The sequence below is a fragment of the Euprymna scolopes genome, chromosome 2 (genome assembly GCF_053919585.1).
Source record: "Euprymna scolopes isolate OS-2025 chromosome 2, ASM5391958v1, whole genome shotgun sequence".
Taxonomy (NCBI): Eukaryota; Metazoa; Mollusca; class Cephalopoda; order Sepiida; family Sepiolidae; genus Euprymna; species Euprymna scolopes.
Genome location: NC_136483.1, coordinates 38,062,316 through 38,084,497, shown reverse-complemented (window position 1 = coordinate 38,084,497; position 22,182 = coordinate 38,062,316). Strand labels below are relative to the sequence as shown.

The following is a 22,182-nucleotide window of genomic DNA, read 5'->3' as shown; positions in this document are numbered from 1 at the left end:
AGGAAGATGTATTACAACGAGGCATTAAAACAGTGAACTGATGGAGATTACTAGACCAACAAGTCAAATCGACTGGAACAAGAAGAAGCAGGGAATTGATCAGACAATTCTGTAGAACACATGCCATAATAATATTTATAAAAAAAAAGACTGAGACTAGCAACATCATGTCTGTGAGAGAGAGATTGTAGAGAAAAAGAATGTGTGGTCCCATCAGATTATAGATACATTGCTGCACTTTATCAATAATTCTAAAATTCACCAGACCAAATATGACAACAATACTCCATACATGGTTTAGAGAAATCTGACTTCATGTGCAGAAAGAGCAATGGATTTAATACGTGAATTTGCTTGTTTATTTGGGAGAGTTAAGCTTTCCTCTTCAATTGGACGGTTTTAAAAGGATAAAAGTTTGTCTCAATTTGAGAATCAGCATAAATTAATGCAGCTATGATTCAAGTCACATTAAAATCAGAGGTAAAAAATAAAAAGAAAAAAAATTCAGTGTGAGTTATTTGATAAAAAAAATGAGATAACTGTGACCCAATTACAACAATCTGCAAAGGTCAATGATCATTACTACGAATTCTCAAGTTCCTATGAAGGCAAAAGGTTTAGCTGTTTGTTTTTTAGGTTTTGCAGCATGTCAATCAATGTTGGATCCCTATTTAATTACCACCTTATGAGGGCAAAGTTAAACACAAGATGTTCTTTTTATTGTCAGGAAAGTCCAGCTCATTAAAACAACAAAATCTGGATTTAAGCAAAAATAAAAATTTCTTGAGTCTAGAATTTCTCCCTCACTGATGCAGAAAAGATGAATTGTAGTATCAGAACAGATACTACACTTTGCTCTAGTTAAAAGCATTCATTTTGTTTATGATTGACTTGTAAATGAATTTGTTTTGTAGGTGTGTATTTTGTAAACAAAGAGTTCATAAAAGATAGTTTATGTTTAACCATAGATGATACCGTGACAGATATTGTTTCTTTGGGGTACAGTGAACCTGGGAGTAATGATGATTAAGGGATGACTTCATACTCACCGAAGATCCCAAACTGGATCATTGCCACTGGATGTAGTTTTGTATCCTACCTAGGATGGTTGAAGTAAGTGGGCTTAAGTAGTTGATAAGTTTGGGAAATGAAGTAAACAGAAAAAAAAGGGTAAAAAGGGCCGATTCAGAGTGGATCTAGGAGTAAGGGCCACGCCACACTCCTCAATGCTCCCAAATTGGGTCCTCACCACTAGATGTAGATTTTTGTCAGACCCAGGATGGTTGAGATGGATAGACTTAAGTAGTTGGTAGGTTTGGAAAATAAAGTAAGCAGAAAAAAGGTAGAAAGAGCTGGGTCAGAGTGGATCTGGGAGTAAGGGTGCCACCACGCTTCAAAGGTCCCAAATTGAGCCTTCACTACTAGATGCATTTTTTTTTTGTTTGACTAAGGATCTACCATGACCAAGGATAGTTGAAGGTGGGGTGGGGTGCTTAATTAGTTGATGGTGTTGAAAAATAGAATAGAGTAAAAAAAGGTAGAACACACTGGGAAAGTTAAATATTGGGGTGAGGTAGAGGTGAATACCTTGTCCAATCATGTCTGAGATTGTTTAGTGCTGTACTCAGGACTAATTCTATTTAATTTATAGATAATATCTGGATCAAAGTGAACCTAGGTGTTATTGTAATTAAGGGGTCACTTCCATAGCCCTTGAGCCCCTGGAGGGGCATAGGCCATCTACAACTTTTTGTAGATGTTTTTATAATGAGGAGTTCTTTTTACAGGGTGAGGGTGCTGGCTCCACGCCCAACCTTCCCAGAATGTACATACAGCGCCTAGCCTTCCCCAAATGGTCACCCATCTGATACTGGCCAGGTTCAATGTTGCTTAAATTTGGTGATCTGGTGGGAACCAGTGTGTCAACGTGATTGTGCAGTACAAGGTGTCACTTGACACTCTACTAAGCTCCCAAATTTGAGTCACACTACTGGATACACTTTAAAATCACACTTAGGATCAGCCACAAATTAATGAACACACAGACACAGGTTGCCTCTCTTATTTATATAGATAAATAGTCGTTCGTTCATGCGTGATATATAGGTTATGAACATGTGACCCAGTAGACAATATGACCTGATAACGCAATAATTAGGAGAGCCACAGTTTACTTAACATTAATAATAAAACATGTAAGTATATATTTAAATGTTTCTCTTTTTACAACTTACCATAATGATGATCAAGAAGTGGGTTTGACATATTAGGAGTGTAGCCTTCAGGCGGGGAATAATTCTGACATACAACAAATGCCTCTGTAAAGAAAATAAAAAAAAAAAAATACCAGAAATTTTAATTGTACAAATACTTATGTATTTATTCATATATAATTTTAGATATATTATCTCACGATTAAATACTGTAGCAGTTAGTATTGGGACGATTAATTGGAATTGGAAAAATCACAAATTTTGGGGTATCAGAATCGGTATTGGAAAAATTTTAATCTAATTTCTGATTCCAAAAACAATTCTTTTAATTATTTTTTTGTTTAAAACTTAATTTTCTATTGTTGGCACGATTGAAAAATATTGATAAAACCTCACAATCTTGGAAATGGTCCATAAAGGAGAAATATTAAGAATTTTGTGAAATTAAAATGAAAATTATATTTAGATTTAAAAGTAGATGAGGACTTTCCTCTAAAATTTTCCTCCCCCAAAGAGAATTCTACTTTTTTAGGCAATTTTAGATTTGGAATCAGTAATTGTATCGAAATTGGGGAATACAGAACAAAGTATCATCCCATCACTAGTAGTAATATTGGATGTGAGTAGATGAAAATAGTGTTAAAGAAAGAATTTTCCACATGAAGTTAGATGAAGCAGAAAATTTCATTAGAAGTTATGGATTTAAATTAGAAGTGGTGCATCACAAAAAGAAAGTCTCCAGCAGCACATAACTAAAATCTTTCTCTTATTTTCTGGACAACAAAGGAGAGCAGTCATGTTTTTTGCTCCCTCCACTATGGGGGATAGGTAAGGAGAAGATCCAAGAGGTAGATATTTACTTCCCTCCCACTGCGGATGAATGTGACACAAGGTCGAAAGGTGGCCAGAATGAGCCAGCACTATTAAAGAAGGAATAATTTAGCCCTGCAAAAAATGCCTGAGTAGCCCCGTCAGCATTCCCCAGTAAGGGCATTTCAAACAACAGACAATAAATTTGCCCTACCCAAAAGCCGGAAGGCAAAGTCTAGGACTATCCAGAATGGATCCCTCAGCCCAACAGTTAAAAGGCCACCAAAATTGCCCAGTTTCTAGTGGACTGATTGTCGAAACCTTGACTAGCATACAACACCAATTGTAACTGAATGCCTAATGAATGGCGTGAGGAGATACAATTTGTATGGGAAAGACTTGTTAAACCCCAAATGATTATAACTAAAAAAGAAATAACAAATGCATTTTAGATAAAAACAGTTATGTAATTACATGTCATGTCGAAATAAAGTAAAATAAAATTACAAAAAATGATAGAATAGATCTGCTATAACTATGTTTCACAAAAAAAACCCCAAAAACACATTATCATATCCGTTATTTTTTAAGTTGAAATAACAAAAGTTAAGTGAAACAATGAAGGTAAGTTGGTTTGTCATACGGAATAGACTAAATAGATAAAACTGCATTATTTGATAAATTTTATTTTTTGTTGTAATTATTTTTCTACTCAACCCACTTTTGTAATTTTGACATTGCAAATAACTACGCAACAATGTTTTCCTTAAAATACATTTTTTTTAAAATCCCATAAGCTCCAAAATCTCTACACATGTGTTACTAATATTAATAAAATAGAGACCATCTTGGACACTTCTTTTTTTTTTTCTTTTTTTTTTTATACTTGGGAGTCACCACTTATCAAGGCCCAAAAGCCACTCAAGAATAAGGGTTAATGAATGTAAGTTGGTAGTGTAGTAATCGTTAATGATGCAAATTGGGTAGAATTTGATTATTTATGGGGACGGCTCAACAAGAACTTCTTTACGTTGGATTTGCAGGTTATCATGTTGTATTCAACTGGGAAGCAAGACAGCGAAACAGTGTTCCACAGGCAGGCAATTCTGGGAAAGAAGTTTTGTTCATGGAATCTGCGTTTAGATTTAGACACAGATAAAGAAAGGGGGAAATCATTTATAATGGTTGTAGCCAGTTGAGTGCGTTTTTGTGAAAGTTTGGCAGAGGAGTACCATAGATTGGAGTTCTGCCGAGCACTTGCCATGGAAATAATGCTTGAGCAGAGACAGGCTTACAATGTCTCTTCTGGGAGAAAGAGGTTGCAGGGAAGAGAAAATGGCATCACCTACTAAGACGCATCCTTTTGATCTGTGAATTTAGTAATGAAAATTCTATTTTAAACAGGTTGATAGTCAAAACATCTCCTAGAGATGTAAAGATGAACCTTAAATATGACAGACTAAAGAACATCCTACTTCAACTTTAAGCTTGACAGACCAACAAAAATGCTACTTCAAATTTTATATTATATATTATAGATGAATATCACATTTTATAGTGATGGGAATACACATAAAAATGATACAATGGTAATTGTGTAGTGCATATTAATTAGAATTAATATGCTTTAGAGTTTACTGTGAAGATATAGTTTGTGAAATGCATTAGGTTGGTTAAGTAAGTTTGAACAGATGATGAGAATAAGTGGATTTGATTGGTTGGTTTTGATCACGTGACAAAGTATTTGAAGTTAAATGTTTGTTGTACGGAGAGAAATGATATGAATGGGAGTCTTTGTACAGTATAGGTCACATTGAAAGACTACATGAGAGTTCTTGGGTTAGTACATTTAGAAAAATACATGTAACATGATCAGTTGGCTGGAGAGAGGTAAGAAAAACATAGGTGAAAAGTATTAAGGATGGATTTGAGAGGAAGAGGGATAAATAAAGACCTGGCCAGAGATGGGTGAGTTTGAAAGTCAATTTCTAAAAGCTATCTAACATATACCATTATGTAAAACACACGCTAAAACGAATATGTTTGTGCCGCTGATAATTTCAGTTGCTGAGTAGAGCTTAGATAATAAACATGTAATGAAAAATCCTACTCAACTTATTGCATTCAATCTGAAAATAGCAACACTAAAAATAATAGGCAGGATGTTTCAAAGAAAATTAAATGAATAAATAATTAATTTGAAAAGTTTTAGAAATTTCAAAGAAATGCAAAACCAAATTATGACTGACCTATACTTGAATTACGGCTGCTCCGAGGTTTGTAGACAGTCACAAATGGAAAGAAGATTTTTAACTGTGAATATAACAAAGTAACATCTTTGCCGCGGAAAATCTGTAAGAAATGAAATCAGTATTTTTAAGATGTTATGTTGGAGAAAAGTTTTCATGCCTCAAGTTCTTAATATCTTCAAATATTTATTTATGGAGTTTGGTTTGGTTGTTTTGTAGAGAAAAATTGTTTTTGCTTTTGACTTTACAGAATATAATTGAGTTTTGCAAAAGGAAAGGAAAAAAAAACAATAACATTAATGTTTGGGGCATTTTAGGTCAAAAAGCCAATATCTTCAGACAGTCTTTTTTTTTTTTTTTTTTTTTTTTTTTAATTACATTTTCACCCCAAACAAGGCAAATTGCCACTTTGGTGTAGGGGGCTACTATCAGGGGCAACACAACTGGGGTACTATGTAGGGATTTGGGCAGCAAGGTGTCGATTCACGTTACACTTGAACTTCTGCACGTCAGTACTGTTGGGGAAGCAGGGACCTGGGATGGAATTCCAGAGTCTAGCGGTTCTGGGGAAGAAACTATTGGAGTAAAAAGATCTTTTACATCTAGGGATCTCTACAGTGTGGGGGTGGGATTTAGCAGCCTGTCGGGTTTGTCGAGGGTGCTCACGTCGTGGGGGCACAAGTGATTGCAGTTCGTCAGAGCATTCACCACTAAAATACTTGCAGAAAAGGCAGAGGGATGCAACATTTCGTCGATGGGACAGAGGCTGAAGCTTAGATGCCAGTTCAGGGCCTATCAGGTTTGCGACTCTCTTTTGAACCTTGTCAAGGAGCGAGAGACTAGTAGCAGATGCACCAGCCCAGATGTGGCAGCAATACTCCATACATGGGCGAATGGTGGCCTTATAGAGGTACAGGATACTTTCGGGTGTTAGTAGTTTTCTAGCACGGTAGAGAGAGCCCACCTTTCTTGCAGCGGCCCTGGCAATGCCTTCAATGTAATTGTTCTATTATGATCTATCAGTCTGATCTGGTAGCACCAGGACAACCATGATGATGATGATGATGATGGTCATCATCATCATCGCAATGACACACACCACCCTAAATAACAAACCATCATCATCATCATCACGATAATGATGATGGTTTGTTATTTCGGGTGGTGTGTGTCTTGACTCTGCGGCGGACAACACCAAGCAATGACTTACACCTGCTCACATTGAGATTGATCCAAAGGGTTGATATCATGTTGCATGTTGTCATATCACTTATTATGCACTTATATCTTCTTCAGTCTAAAATGCTTCCTAGGGCCTGGGATATCCAGGCGTATTATGGATTTGATTCAAGAGATGACATGCTGTACATGGCTGAACCACCTGAGATATCAAGTGCATAAGATCTCCATAGTTCAACCAATACCAAGTTTCTTAAGAAGTACGGATCATTAAAAATGTTACAGATCAGAAGTGTTTGGGGACGCATGTCTCACTGCCATGCCAGAAAGCAGAGCAAACACAATTCTATTATTCAACCAAATTATACACTAACATAATAGAATGTGCTCTGATGACCTTATAATACTCATGCCCCCCCCCTTAATGTAAATACTCCTGACTAACCTGACAAGCAGCAAAATCTTACCCTTTCACTGTTGAGGTTTTTACGTGATGGAAAACCTTCTACGTTAATATTTTCTTCTCACGAACTGCTAGATTTTGGAATTCCCTCTCTGTTGCTTCCCCGACTGTCCTAACATGCAGAAGTTTAAAATGTAATGCAACAGACATTTTGCAGATCAACTCCTCACATAGTACTCTGTGAACATAATCTCAATTAGTAGCCCATCATGTCCAAGCAACAATACACTTTGTTTGGAACAGAAAAAAAAAAAAAAAAAGAAAAAAACATAACGGATAGATGTAGATACCACCCTAATTAATGTTGAAACTACCTTCTGCTACCTGGATTACATGTCGGATGCTGGTAGTGGTTGCGAATGTGCTATCACTGCTCGCTGTTGTATTGCTTTTAGGAAGCTGCTGCCAATCCTTGCATCTAGGTGCACTTCTTTCAGAACCAAGGCAAGATCTTTTCAGCCTGTTTTCTCTCTGCTATCTTGCATAGCAGTGAGACATGAGCTCCAAGCATTTCTGATCTGTAACAGATCGACATAATAACCATGCCATGATTAGGTAGATGTACCGTAGTAAACTAGAGAAGAGAATCCCTTCAACAATGCTTCATCAGAAGCTTAGTATTGGGAGGATTTTGGTTACCATATGTGCTAAGTGTCTCAGGTGGTTTGACCCACCTGTATCAACTGCATGGATACAACAGGTATAAGGGTGTGTGGAAAATGAAGGAAGACTTGGCTTAAGTGTGCACAAAATGACCTGACTACTTGCAGTATGACTGGTATTAACACATAGAAAGTAGGCATGAGATGTTGCTTTGCACTGCCCACCCTGGAGTCTGGGACACTCAGAGCACATGAAATATTAAAACCAGGAGGATGAACTAATTGAAAAAATGCATTTGAAACAATCAATATGTACATAGTACAATACACTCACCTTAGCTACAAATGTTCCACCAATTTTGAGAACGTGTGTTGTAATGTTGAGCGCCTACAAAAGTATGACAATGAAATAATTTGAAAATAATTTTCAGATTGAACTCAATTAAAGAATTATACTTGAAAAACTTCACTTTTAATTAATAACTCATAATTTAAAATAACAAACAGCAGATTAAAAAAAAACAAAAAAAAAAACCAAACATTGTATCATTTACATATCAATATCCACTGTAGTCATTTATGCACTAATACTGTTAGGGAATGTATAAACCTGCAGCAAAATATCAACTTGCATTCAATTAATTGTATACAATGGACAGAGAATGAGTGAACAAATAAAATAGCATTCACTGATTTTTCCAAACAGAACATGGGGGGGGGGGGGAGAAAATAAACATAAATAAATACAAAAGGCTTGTACAGATGATACACTGAAATGAGTTGTTAAAGATAAGTAAAAAAAAATATTAATGCATTGTCTATTATCTAAAGGAAAGTCATATTCGGTGCAAGTCCAGAGTTCAACCTAATTAAAAAACAAAATTATAGAAAAATCTTTATGAAGCACATACCTGTCATGGAACAAAAATGTAATTTTCTCAAAAATAATATAAATTGATCAAGTAGTTTCTTTTTTATATAGACAATCATTTTTTTTTTAAATTATTTTTAGAAATTTTATTAGTAAATCAGTCATTACAAGGCTGATTTGTTCTGATCTTGGTAGTTCGAATTGAGTTATCTACCTTTATTAAACATGGCAGATCAAAACATGTTTCACTTCCTCATAAAATTTGATTTTCTTAGTTTCAAAAAATAATTGATCAATTGATATGTTTTTTGGTATATGACATTTTTGTTTCGTGGAGTATGTACATCATAAAGATATTTTTGTATTTTTGATTTATTAAATGGTTGAACTCTGGACTTGCACCCATATTCTTTGCTACTGGATGTTTTGAGTAACTGAATGATTAATATAGGTAGCACTGGTTTCTAATTTGTGTGACAATTGTTGCATTTATCTGGAAGCCAATCAGAATTGCTCTATATCAGTCATGAGTTTACTGTGGTTCACTGGGTTTTCTGAATGGTATGTCTACTTTCATAATGAAAACATTTTTTGGTGAAATCTCTAGATTATTTGTGAGAATTTCTCCTTTTTTTCTCACTGGAGAATGCCATTATGGTTGACTAGCCACATTCTATAAGCATGTATTAAATTGGGGAATAACTCTCACTGCAAAAGAAAATTCATTAATTGACATTTTCATTTTTACTATTTTCACATGAAAGAAGTCAGTTCATGTTCAGAATTCCTCATATATTAAAAAAAAAAACAGTATTTTATGCATGTACTCATGATGAAACGAAAATATCATATTCCAAAAATCATATAAATTGATCAAATAGTTTTATTTTTAAATAAGAAAAGCAAATTTTATGAGTATCCAAGGACTGAATGTATCGCCTGCCATTTTGAAATAAAACCTCAAAAAACAAAGGAAGATAACTAAGAAATAATTCATACTAGCGGGGGGGGGGGGGGTACCCGGCGTTGCCCGGGTGTTTGGAGGTGTGTGTGGTTTTCGATAAATCAAAACACCCAGGGGTTAAAATAAAAAGTTTTGGTAGGTAATTATGAAGGATCAAACCCAAACCCTTGAGTTGAAGTTGGAAATTAAAGTGTGAAAAAAAAAAAAGTGCAACGTTAACCACTGGGCCACCACGAAATAGGAACGGAAACATGTTTGAATTTATTTAAATATTAAAACTTGGCTGGTGCACATACTTAATGAGGTCAACTTTGACTGCAAGGCAGGATTTTTTTTTTTTTTGTTTCCCCAAGATGTTGTGGGGAAAAGGGGATTGTCCAAATTGAATAGCAATTGTCTGATATAAGGAGAACTCCACATTAATCAAAGCTGATTGCTTTCGGACGTTTCCGAAAAAATGCCGCCAGAATTAGTTTCACTTTTATAATACGAAAAAGCTTATTACACATGCGGCGATCGAAAAATGTTGAATATTTATCTTTTCAAAGTCGAGCAAATTAAATAGACAGGCGACCCCCATTGTTAACTCGTAGATATTATCATTTAGACGTGATATAAAAAGTTTTAAGAAGAAGTGAGTCAACCGATCGCTTCTCGGAAAAAAGCCTTTCTCGGACATACACAAAAAGCGAACATACATACATTTTTGCTTTTATATTTATAGATTAGATTTATGTTGCAATGCCTATGAATTCATATTAATGGCTTAAAAAATCTTTTCTTTATAAAAATAAAACTACTTGATCAATTTGCCTGATTTTTGAAATATGATATTTTTGTTTTGCCACAGGTAATGTACATTATAGAGATTTTTCTTTATTCTTCTTTAATATAGGTAGAGTTCTGGACAAGAACCAAGAAGTCTTATGCAATAATAATGGTTCACCAATCTTCATTTAAATAACATTATAAGAATCTATGATACTTACAGCAAGTAATAACTGTGCCTGGATGTATTCATCAATGTCATGAAGACCTGTAACTGCAAAGAGAAAACAAGAAATAATCACAATTTATTCAGTCTCTTTTAATTAATAATCTATTTTCAATTTTTAATCTTCTTTTAACCCCACAGAATATATAGTGCATGAGATAGCGGGTGAATGTCCAGTATCTGGTAAAATGCCCCATCCCTGACTCGATCAAAATGAAAAGAAAATTAAAAAAAGAAAAAGAAAAACAAAGAAAAAGTGTGAATAATGTCAATCTTGCACAGCCATTAATGGCTGAAAAAAAAAAATTTTAATAAAGAAAGTAGGCTTTTAATATCAATGTCAGAGCAAGAAAAAATGTCAACTTTATAGCTATATAGATTTATCAAATTATTTAGTGAAAGCGATATTATCCATGGTAAAACCAGCTTTCTTAATAATGTTATTATATCAGCATGGACAGTAAATTGCAGAAAATATGAAGAAAGCCATTGTTAACGTGTGGAGATGAGGATCTTTGTTAATTATTCTAAACTTTTTAGTTAATAATGAAGACAACAAAAGGCAGTTTCATTTTAGCATTTAATAAACAACGGGTTAGTAGATGGAAGCGTTCTTGTGTAAAGATAGATTTAATATATTGCTGGCTTCTCGAGGAGAGAACAGTTCCGTTTATACGTTTATAGCTAGTAGTCATCAGGATGAAAGGGGCCAGTTAAAGAAGAAAGAAAGGGCAAATACTTCAGTGTATTTAAGTGTTGTAGCATGTGTGTGTGTGTGTCGGTGCATCGACGAGAGCAGATCTTTAGCATGATAAAGAATGTTCGTTAGTGTACCGCACATAAAAACACATGGCAGTTAGAAAGTTGCTATGTTAGCTTGTACTCATGTTTGACCTGTGGCCAAATCCCCAGCCGAAGTCTGCTGCCAGCTGGAGTCAGTAAGATAGAAGAAGAAAGGTTTGTGATTTCACCTTTTATGTACTTGGTCACATGATTGAGAGCTGACTTGTGATTTTGACAAGCCAGGAAGAAAATAGATTTCAAATCTTAAGCCACGAGAATTGTCTCCTGCCTGTGATTGTAGTGAGTTTTATCTGCTACAACTTTCAGCTAACAATATAAAAACTAAATGAAAAAATAATAATATGAATGATCAACAAGAATAAGTGACTGAAAACAGGAAGTCTTGAATATCAGGAAGCAAATCTGACTAAAAACCATAATGAATCCCTGGTACTGTTGTTGAAAAACAAAAAAAATTTTCTAAGTGTCCATTCTTAGAACATGGTTATTGCATTACCAATTATTAATAAAAGAAATTAAATTGGTAAATAAATATCTGAACACGTGGAAATTCCCAACTGGTATTTTTGAAAATATATCAGTGTGAAATTGTCGTTATTATACTGTTTATTTGAATTAATTTTGTCTAATATATTTCATTTCAGTCAGCCGTTAAATGCAAAATGTCTAGAATACCCCCCTCCCGAGAAAGAAAAAGAAAAGTTTTAGGATTACTGCTTACTTTCTCTATAAATATAAATGAAAATATCTGACCCACCATGATCCATTGTCCACCCCTTCCGCGATAAGCACTGAAACGCGAATGGCAAGTGCCAGTGAGTGGAAAACCTTCCAATGCGATGGTGGTGCCTTTCGGCAAAGAAGAAATAAGTTTAATGAATATCTGAACACGTGGAAACTCTCGACCGGTATTTTTAAAAATATTTCAGTGCTAAATTGTCCTTATTATAATTCTTTTGAAGTGTCTCTTGGAAGAAGAAAAGCTTAACACCTTTAAACGGAAATTACAGTAATCTAATCCATTTTCATTTCATTCGTAATTATGGGAGGGGAATTTATCTTCAAATATCTTAAATTTCGAATTAGAGCGACGAACTTATACTAAGTAAATAATAATGTCCTTACACCCCCCTTTTTTTTAATGGAGAGTAGACAACGCATTGTGGATGCGTTATCGGCAGCTCTCGTTACTCTCGCTTCTCCTAATTTGTCCCTCAGTCCTCATTTCTAATGAGTGATGTTTCTGACAAAGGGTGAAGAAAAAGCTGCTCTCCAGGACGGCAGTACTTTGTGAACAGTAGCCTGAGATGTCGGGAATGTTCTGTTCCTATGTCTATCGTTGTGGCCATGTCACTAGTAAGGGTGCTGGAGGTAAACGTTTCATCTGGGCTGACATTATCTGCCTGATAGTCAGGGACCCAAACCTTGGATAAACCACTAAGGAGGCCGTCCTATCAGTAGCTGCAAAAAACTGGGGCTGCTGTATTGCCATTTGGTGAATGGACTCTGGACCATGCAGTAGTTTCTAGTGGGGCCTCTCGGTGCCATACTAGTGGGTAATTGTTACGGCTTTACCTTATCATGGCTACAAAAAGAAAAAAAAAAATTTCCTCTCTGTTTCTCTCTTACTTTCTCTTTCTGTCCTGCTCTAACCACGTCTGTCGACCTGTTACACAAATCTCAATCCTCAACATGAAATATCTCCAGAAAAATAACACGTGTAAACCTAGAACCCCATCCTCCAACGTGGATCCCTACTACCATGTCTCCTTCTCCAACATCAGGGGTCTATGTTCCAACCTTCCAGAGGTTGAAACACAATTACAGGAGACGAAAACAGACATATTCTCCCTAAGCGAAACTGGCATAAGGCTAACCACTTCACTTGACGAATTCATGATTAAAGGATACTCTAACTTAACATCTAAATCTGACTCCCAAGATCGCCATGGACATGGAATATGTGCCTACATTAAAGATGGCTTTCCATGTGGTAGGGATATCTTCAGAGAAGACCCTAATTTACCTTACATGTGTTTCTGGATTGCACTTGCTTACACCACTGAATTTATATTTGCTCTCTATCGCCCCCACAACAGCGGAGTTACTATCCTTAAGAGCATATCTGAAAAAATTGACTACATCCTGTCTGCTCACCCTTCAGCTAACATCCACATTTGTGGTGACTTCAATGTCCACAATGTGGAATGGCTGACCCACTCTAACAAGACAGATGATGAGGGGAGGTTCTGTCATGATTTTGCCATTGCCTATGACCTCACCCAGATTGTTCACGAACCCACCCGAGTGCCCGATACTTCCGGTCAGTATGCTAGCCTTTTACACCTTTTTCTCACAACTTCCCCTGAGCTATGTTCAAGTTCCGTTCTGTCTCCTCTGGGATCTCCCGACCACTCCGTTGTATCAGTTAAGATAAAAACGAAATGCAATAAATCTTCAGATGTACCTCTCCACCATACAGTATATTGATACTCTACGGCTGACTAGGATAGCTTCCGTACACTTATATCTGATCTACCACTGCATTCCATGATTAAAAAGGATGTGTCCTCCATATGTGTATCAGACCTGACCGAATGGATAATTGTAGGCATAGACCGATTCATACCATCTAAAAAATTCCAACAAAAACATAACAGCTAGCCATGGTTGTCCCCAGAATATGCTGCTGCCATCGCGCACAGAAATCACTTTTTCCATAGCTACCAACATAATAGATGCACTGAGACTAAAGCTGCTTTCAGGACTGCCAGCAACCACTGTAAAAGAGTAATAAAAAATGCAAGAGAGCTATATGCTCAGTCCGTTAAATCCAAAGTAGCTGAGCAGCAGCTTGGTTTCCACCAGTTTTGGCAAATAGCAAACAGGATCCTGAACAGAAGCATACATTCTATCCCAACCATCATCAATGGACCTGAGGTCATCTCGTCAGATAAGGCCAAACTATTTGCCAAGAACTTTGCAGCTAATTCTACCCTATGCGAGCAAGGCAATCAACTCCCCCGTATTTCCTCCTATAACAGACAACACGCTCTGCAACATACAAATATCTGTGTGTGATGTCGCCAAGTTAATTAAGAACCTTGATTTCAGTAAAGCAACTGGCCCTGACGGCATTCCAATCATTGTGCTGAAAAAGCTTCAACCAGAACTTGCCCCCATACTTACAAAACTGTTTAAGCGTTGCCTTAAGGAGAAGTGCTTCCCAACACCCTGGAAAATCTTATCAGTATGCCTTGTATTTAAGAACTCAGGTGATAAGTCATCTCCCTCTCAGTACAGATCGATAAGTCTCCTGTGTGTCATGAGTAAGTTGCTGGAATCCATATTAAATCAAGAAGTAGTCACCCACCTCAGCAGAAATGATCTTCTTAGTGACATGCAATATGGTTTCTGTTCTGCCAGATCTACAGCAGATGTGCTGTTATATCTCATAGGATTAGCGAATCTCTTGACAAAGGCTTCCTCTCTAGGGCAATTGCTCTTGACATATCAAAAGCCTTCGATAAGGTATGGCATAAGGGCCTACTTCACAAGATTTCCAGCTACGGTATAACTGAAAATGTTTTCTCGATCATTAAATCATTTCTATCCGATAGGCTCATAAGAGTAGTGGTTGATGGGCAGAAATCAGAGGCCCTCAATATTAATGCTGGAGTCCCTCAGGGGTCCATCCTAGGCCCAACTCTCTTCCTGATATACATCAGGTGCTCGTCTGAGCTCCAATCTCTGGTCCCCCTCGCCAATCTTTCACGAAAAACCCCCATCTAGCTGAAATCACTGTCAATAATTTTCCCCACTTGTTATCTGTGCCAAAATCAAAACATAGATTCCATGAACAAAGCTTCTTTCTTAGAAGTGCACGCCTGTGGAACTCTGTTCTGGTTGCCTGTTTCCCACCTGACTACAATCTGGATGTTTTCAAGTCCTATGTAAACAAATTCCTGATGAACCGCCCCCCCCCCTTAAGTAAGGCACTTTATCAAATCTCCAATATTAACGTACTGTACACGCAATAACCCTTATCCCTGAGTGGCTTCCGGGCCTTTATAAGTGGTGACTACCTTGTAAAAAAAAAAAATTGTAATTATAAGAAAGAAGAGAAAAGTCCAAATCAAATGAGAATATAATAGTGTGACTGCTTCAATAGCTTGCCTTTGATGGAGTCGTGTAAGAGGAGCTAACCTACATGACCATCTGCATTGTATACATAGGTTGCAGTTTCTTAAATATTTTACCCCCACCCCCCACCCTCTCCAAAAAAAGAATAAAAACAATTGCAAGAAGATTCCATACAAATTTAGTTTTAAAGAATTTTTTAAAGAATTTTCTTTATTTGGTAAATATTTAGAAATTTATTTCATTTTTTTTATTTTTTATTTTAATTAAAGCGAATCTAACATATTCAATTCAACATTCATTTTACATGCTGACTTTTTTTTTTTAGTAGTAATAGTTTTTATTCCAAATAACATACCTGACACCTGGAGGATGTTTCATGCTAAATTTGTTGCAATTATGTCTTGCAGTTTTGGAACTAAGAAGTATATAAAATACTTTTTTTTAACTGAAGGGTCATTATTTATCATGGCCAAAAGATAATTTGGGGATAAGGATTAATGAAATGGAATGATTGCTAGTTGAAAAGTGAAGAAATTTATGAGAGGATTGAGAGTGATTAATAGAATGAACTGTTCGTTATATGGGGAGACGGTATATACTAATTTTTATTGTTCTTATTGGCTCATGAGGAGTTTCACACAGGTCTTCAGAGATCTTTCCCTGAAAACAGCCTGTGGTGTTCCCTGGAAGTTGAGTGACAACAAGTCTCCCCAGGTTTCCCGTACTCTCCATCTCTTTCGATAACATTTGCAAATAAATTAGCATTATCACAATAGCTACTTGCCATTGATTTCTCATTGGCAGCAGCTATTGGTCTTTACTGGGATTTGAGTGGCAATTATTATTATTATTATTATTATTAGTAGTAGTAGTAGTAGTAGTAGTAGTAGTAGTAAATTTCAATCTACCCCCTTCCACTATATACCTGGTATCTTTAGGGTTCTAATTGATTGATTTCCTCCTAACTATATTGATTTCTAATGGATTGATTTCCTCCTACCTATAACCTTAGTTTTTCAAAACTAAGGTCAATATGCATCTTCTGTCTTTATAATAATCATCTTTCATTCTTGTTAACTCCTTACATGAAGTGACTTTACACCTTGTCTGAGGCGATTCTCATTTAAAAAAATCTATATTCATTGTCACTGCTGATTTAGTATTAAACTGGGAAAATCTTCAAGAAAGATGGAGAAAAAATAAGTATATAATTTGTATGTTTAATAAATAAATATTTGTAAGAACTTTTTGTAACAGTGACTAGTTTCTATCTAGGTCAGCTAATGTTGATTTAAATCGCATAAAAAAATGTCATAGTCTAATACATTTGTTAGTAAATATGATATGTCACCTTGTTGACTCATACAGGTAGCCAATTACAATGCAGATGGTCATGTAGATTAGCTCCGCTTACACGACTCTATCAAAGGCGAACTATTCAAGCAGTCACGCTATTTATTATACTCTGATTTGATTTGGACTTTTCTTTCTTATAATTACAATGTTTTTTTTTCAGCCATTGATGGCCGTGCAAGATTGACTTTATGCATACTTTTTCTTTTTTTAATTTTCTTATGATTTTATTTGAGTCAGGGATGGGGCATTTTACCAGATTCTGGACATTCACCCGCTATCTCATACATTCCAACAGAGATATCTTTTTAAGATTCTAGCCATTCCTTTAAGTGCAATTTTCTGTATATCTGTTGCACTTGGTTGACCTACATCTTGAAAAGATCAAAGCTATAGATAGAAAGAAAAGGTGAACAAGAAAAGAGTTCCATAAGCCTGCAATTCTTTTCTTTTTTTATCCCAAACAATACATATTGCCACTTGGACGTAAGGAGATACTATTTGGGATCATGCCTAATAGGGGATTGTAGGGAGTTGAAAAAGCTACTAGAATAGGACTTAAATAACTTATGTGAAGAAAAGCATCTGTGAACAAATTAGAGAGAAAAAAGGGAAATAAAAGAGTAAATCTCAAGAAAAATCCAGCAGAAGAATGAACAAATAGAAAATGCAAAAAATAACAAGTGAAATAAGCTAGGATAAGACATTGAGGCTTAAAGGTATATGTGTATGCCATTGTTATTTTTTTGTGAAGAATAAAAACAAAATTGATGTAAGTATATAAGATCATTCACAGATATAAATAAGTAAATATTGACTGTTTAATGTAATAAAGATGGTAAATGTCTTTGATAATTTCATGAATATATTTCTTTTTCAAAAAAAAAAAAAAAAGAAAAACCAAAAGAATGCTGTGAAAAAAAAAATGTAAAAATGAAAAACATGAATACCAGTAAGTCCATATTTGCTGATTTGTATATGTGAATAATTTAAAAAAAATAAATAGATATACGACAATTTATAATCCTAAGACCTTTGTTCATTTTCCTGTTTTTGTTCATATGTTATGTCACTTCAATACCCTGGTATTCTACATTGCTAAAAGCCTTCTTATACACTTGCATATTTGTTAACAAACAATGCTTCAAGCAAACTATCTCAGGTGTATTTTATTAAACTCAGGAATCTTTCTGTTGAATTCGGAGAATCTGCACAGAATTTTGAATGGAACCAATAATTTAATCCATTGGTGTAGCATGCTCTCGTTCTATCAGCCATGACTGAGTAGAAGATCAAATAAAGGATTCTAATTGAAATTCTGTGCCGATTCACAAATTCGACAGAAAGATTACTAAGTTTGATTCTATTCTTTTAATGAAGGTTTAATTATTACAGGTTTGTTATATTTATTGCTACAGAATATTAAACATTTTGGGGTTATTTAATGTCAAATCTAAGCATTAAAAAGTTTCTGTGCTTCAAGTTCTTAATATGTTAAAATATTTATTCAATATTTCTGTATAATTCATTTCAAACTGTAATTTGCAAATATTAACTTTTATATATGTTGTTATTAAAATATTTGGTGCTAAGCCGAAATCTTTCCGACCTAACCTGAAAAATAGAAAAAAATAAAAATCTGTATAATTTATATACTCATGACAAAAAAAAAATATTGTACACCAAAAATCACGTAAATTGATCAAGTAGTTTTATTTTTATAAAAAAAAATCATTTTTAAGCAAATTTAAGTTTTCCAATGCCCATTCCCCGTTAATAATAGCTTTCTAAAATCTCGATTTGGAATTATTTCCCTAGATCGTTCAAACTGTTTTCAAGATGATGTTGCAAGATTGTTGTTTGTAGTTTAGCTATACAATTTGATTTTCTTATTTAAAAATAAAACTTCTTTATCAATTTACATGATTTTTGGCATATGATATTTTCTTCTCATCATGGGTATATACATCATAGATTTTTCTTTTTTATTTTCATGAGAATTCTGGACAGGCACTATAATTTTCATATAGACCCACTGCTTTTAGGAAGATTATGGTTGCATCCACTTTAGTTTTTGTCCAACAATTTTTTTATAATGCCTCTCGTAGGAGCAACTCTTCGAATGCATTCCGTGAAAACATGTTTTATTGTGTATGCAATGTAGCACATTGTCATTTATCAGCAAATAAGAATGTTTCATACTTATATGATTGATGTAAGTTTTGCATCGTAATAATTTGGAGGACACTAAGTCAGGAAACTGATCGAATCATCGATTACCCACATCTAATGTTGGACTGTATCATGTAGTGATACCTACCTACCTACATACATAACTTTTTAAAGAATCTCTTTTCAATTTAAAATATGCTTACCATCAGGTGCCCCATCACATACAACAAGATCAGCTTGTTCACCTTCAAAATGACTAATGATTTCTTCAGCTGTAGATTTCTGAAACAAAAGTGTTTAAAATTCCATGACAAAGAAAAGAATTTTTTTTTAATTTATATTATAACTAGCAGGCCATCTGGCATTGCCCAGTTGTAAAATATGTTTAAATATGATTTTTAGTTCATGCAAATTTTGTATTTATTATTATTATAGAGCCAATAGTCTATTCATTATTATATTATACCCAATATAAAATAGTGACAGAGTAATTTGGTAATTTGATAGAGGCAGATCCTCACATAGACAGACTATCAAAGTCACTTTATTTATTTATATATATCTATATATATAAAATGTAAAGTTGGTTCGTTCTAAAAGAATAAAACCATATTTCTACGTTACCAATTTATTTGAAATTTTCAGACAACCCATTTTTAGAGTCGAGGTTAATTAAAATTAAAATATCAAATAAAATAAATATATTTTTTTAACTGTTTCTGCGAATCTGTTCTGTTGATAAAACTGAACTTCCGGTTCGATTCATTTCACAGCCACGAACTGACGAAAGGTTTCATTTTCTGTTAACTCGATAAGTAAAAAAAAAAAACATATTTCATTTGTTTATCTTCCAATTTTTTTAATTTACACATCTTTTCTTTATTATATAAGGCCAAAAAAAAAAGTCTGTTGCTTGCTTTTGAGTTTTTTTTTTTGTTTTTCTATATAAGATTACTCATGCAGAGAGTGATCCGTGCTGAAATAATGTTATTATTTAAAAAGTCATTCTTAACATGGGGAGGTAAGGATGTTTTGTACCTATTCTGTACTTTAACCTTACAATTGAATAAATAAAAAAAAAAAAACATATCGTAAAACGTTATTTAAACGTGGAAATATGATTTAAAAAATAGCGCGGATTGCTCTCTGCATTAGCACCATTTTTATTTATTGCGGACTATTATTCTCATCTTTATTAGTTGTTGTTTCACAAATTTTCGGCCAACTATTCCTCTGGCCTTCATGAAAAGAAGTCCTTTTATAAATGTTCAGTAACTTTTTCCTTTTATTATTCTTAAAGAGTAAAACTTTTCTTATTCATGAAAGGAGTTAAGCCTACGTAAATAAATAAATGTTTGTACACGTGACAAATTATCAATAAATGGTTTAGTTACTTTTTTTAAAAAATGTTTGTACACGTGACAAATTATCAATAAATGGTTTAGTTACTTTTTTTAAAAAATGTTTGTAAAAGTGCGAAAGGCGACGTTGTTGTACAACCATTACTCCCATGCTTAATTTCTATACTTATAGGTTTTTGGAATTTTTTTTCACTATATTATTATTGATTGGACACTAATTAAACAGATTATTAAAAAAAAAAAAATGTAAAAAAGAAATCATTATTTCGACATTTGAAAGTGGTGCTCACTTTTTAGTTACAACGTTCTGATAAATCAGTCACCCATTTTGTAAGCAATAAAAACGCGGTATATCAAAACCATAGAAAGTAAAAATAATGAGTCTCTACCGCATTTGTAAGTCAGAAATATATTTGTTTCTCAAAGAAAAAAAAATAGAGAGAACAGGACTTTTTTTTATTGTTTTCATGAAAATAAAGTTTCGAGATTTTTAATTATTTTTTTTTTTTTACTTATTTAGTCAGTTTGTGTTTTTTTTTTTTTTAAATTGTTTTTGTGAAAAGTGAGTTTTTTTTCAAAACTTTTGTTTGCTTTGTTTCTTTTTAATTTTTTTAAAGTATTGTAAATTTCACTAACATGCTGGAGAAATGTTTAATAATTTGGTATTTTTTTAGATTAGGTCCACCTTCACATTTTTCCTTTCAATGACGACATTTATAGGTTTCCGAGTATGCTGAACACGCAAATTGCATTGAAATTTTGCGGAAATAAATAGTTGTATTATGCATTGTATTCTTCGGCGGCCATCTTTTTACGTGCACACGCGCCATAAACAAATACACACACGTAAAAAAGATGGCCGCCAAAGATTACAATGCATAATACAACTTTTTATATCTTGATAACTACTTATTTCTGCAAAATTTCGATGCGATTTTCGTATTCAGCATAGTCGAAAACCATTTCAAGTCGTCATTTAAAAGAAAATTGAGGAGGTGGACCTAATCTAAAAATTTACCAATAATTTTTAATCCCGTACGCCTCCCGATACATTGCTTCATCAACATGGGACCATTTTATATCTCCCGAAGACACTTCCGTATTTAGAAAAAAAAAAATTAAATAAAAAGTGACCGATTTACCAGAACGTGGTAACTAAAAAGTGAGTACCCCTTTCAAATGTTGAAATGATTTTTTTTTTTTTTTTTTCAATTTTTTTTTCATAATCTGGTTAGTGTTCAATCAATAATAATCCAGTGAAAAAATTTTAAAAAAAACTATCAGTATAGAAACTCCACCACGTAAGTAAATAAATAAAAAATGTTACGTGCGCATGGGTTAGCCTTGACTAGGGGGGGTACTAAGGGAACGACCATTAAATAATTCTGCGGGTCGCCATGGAACTCAACGCCCAAGGAGTACCAAAACAGTTTTCATGATCTGAAGAAATTTTTTTTTCGAAAAGTGGGTGATCACTTTTCCATCTAAATTTAACTTAAAATGAGCACCCACTTTCTGGCCACCTGAGGAAGGGGCATTTATTTTTGTGTTTATTGGCTTAAAGGTTTTTTTGACAAGGCAGTTTGGTACGCGAATGCATATTTAACAGTTTTCGTTTATGCTCACGCATAGCATAAACAAAGGCTACGTCTGTGAAATGGAAAATAGTCCCAGAGTTCAGGGGTTAATACCATGCAAAAGAAATCAAACAAAAAGACTTTTTAGCCAAGAAACACACAGAAAGAAAAAAAAAATAGCATCCATTTTTTTTCTATCGAATTCATTTGCTGTTTTTATTGAAAACTATTTTCCCCCGGATTTTTGATATAATTTTCCATTAAGGGCTGTGCGTCTCACGTTCGTAAATAACAAAAATTTTTTTGTAGATTTTGGTGTGCTTAGCGAATCTGCAAACCGTTTCCGTCGCAAAAAAATAGTTTTTATGATATGAAGAAATTACTTTTTCGAAAAAGTGGCGATCACTTTTCCATGTAAATTTAACTT

At 34.3% G+C, this 22,182-nt stretch overlaps 1 protein-coding gene and 1 long non-coding RNA gene across 5 annotated transcripts in view; one reads left to right on the top strand and one right to left on the bottom strand.

The window, feature by feature from the left end:
• The window catches only part of LOC145291202 (tRNA (cytidine(32)/guanosine(34)-2'-O)-methyltransferase-like), a 71,612-nt gene that overhangs the window by 12,893 nt on the left and 36,537 nt on the right, over window positions 1-22,182 (bottom strand). For all 4 annotated transcript variants that reach the window (XM_080136794.1, XM_080136811.1, XM_080136787.1 and 1 more), the window contains exons 5-9: window positions 19,021-19,099; window positions 10,341-10,393; window positions 7,851-7,904; window positions 5,273-5,375; window positions 2,235-2,318 (exon numbers count right to left, since the gene is read on the bottom strand). In XM_080136794.1, coding sequence (XP_079992920.1) covers window positions 2,235-2,318; window positions 5,273-5,375; window positions 7,851-7,904; window positions 10,341-10,393; window positions 19,021-19,099 — 373 coding nt within the window. The remainder of the gene's footprint in view (window positions 1-2,234; window positions 2,319-5,272; window positions 5,376-7,850; window positions 7,905-10,340; window positions 10,394-19,020; window positions 19,100-22,182) is intronic.
• The window catches only part of LOC145291225 (uncharacterized), an 80,796-nt gene that overhangs the window by 53,568 nt on the left and 5,046 nt on the right, over window positions 1-22,182 (top strand). The gene's annotated exons all lie outside the window — the stretch shown is intronic.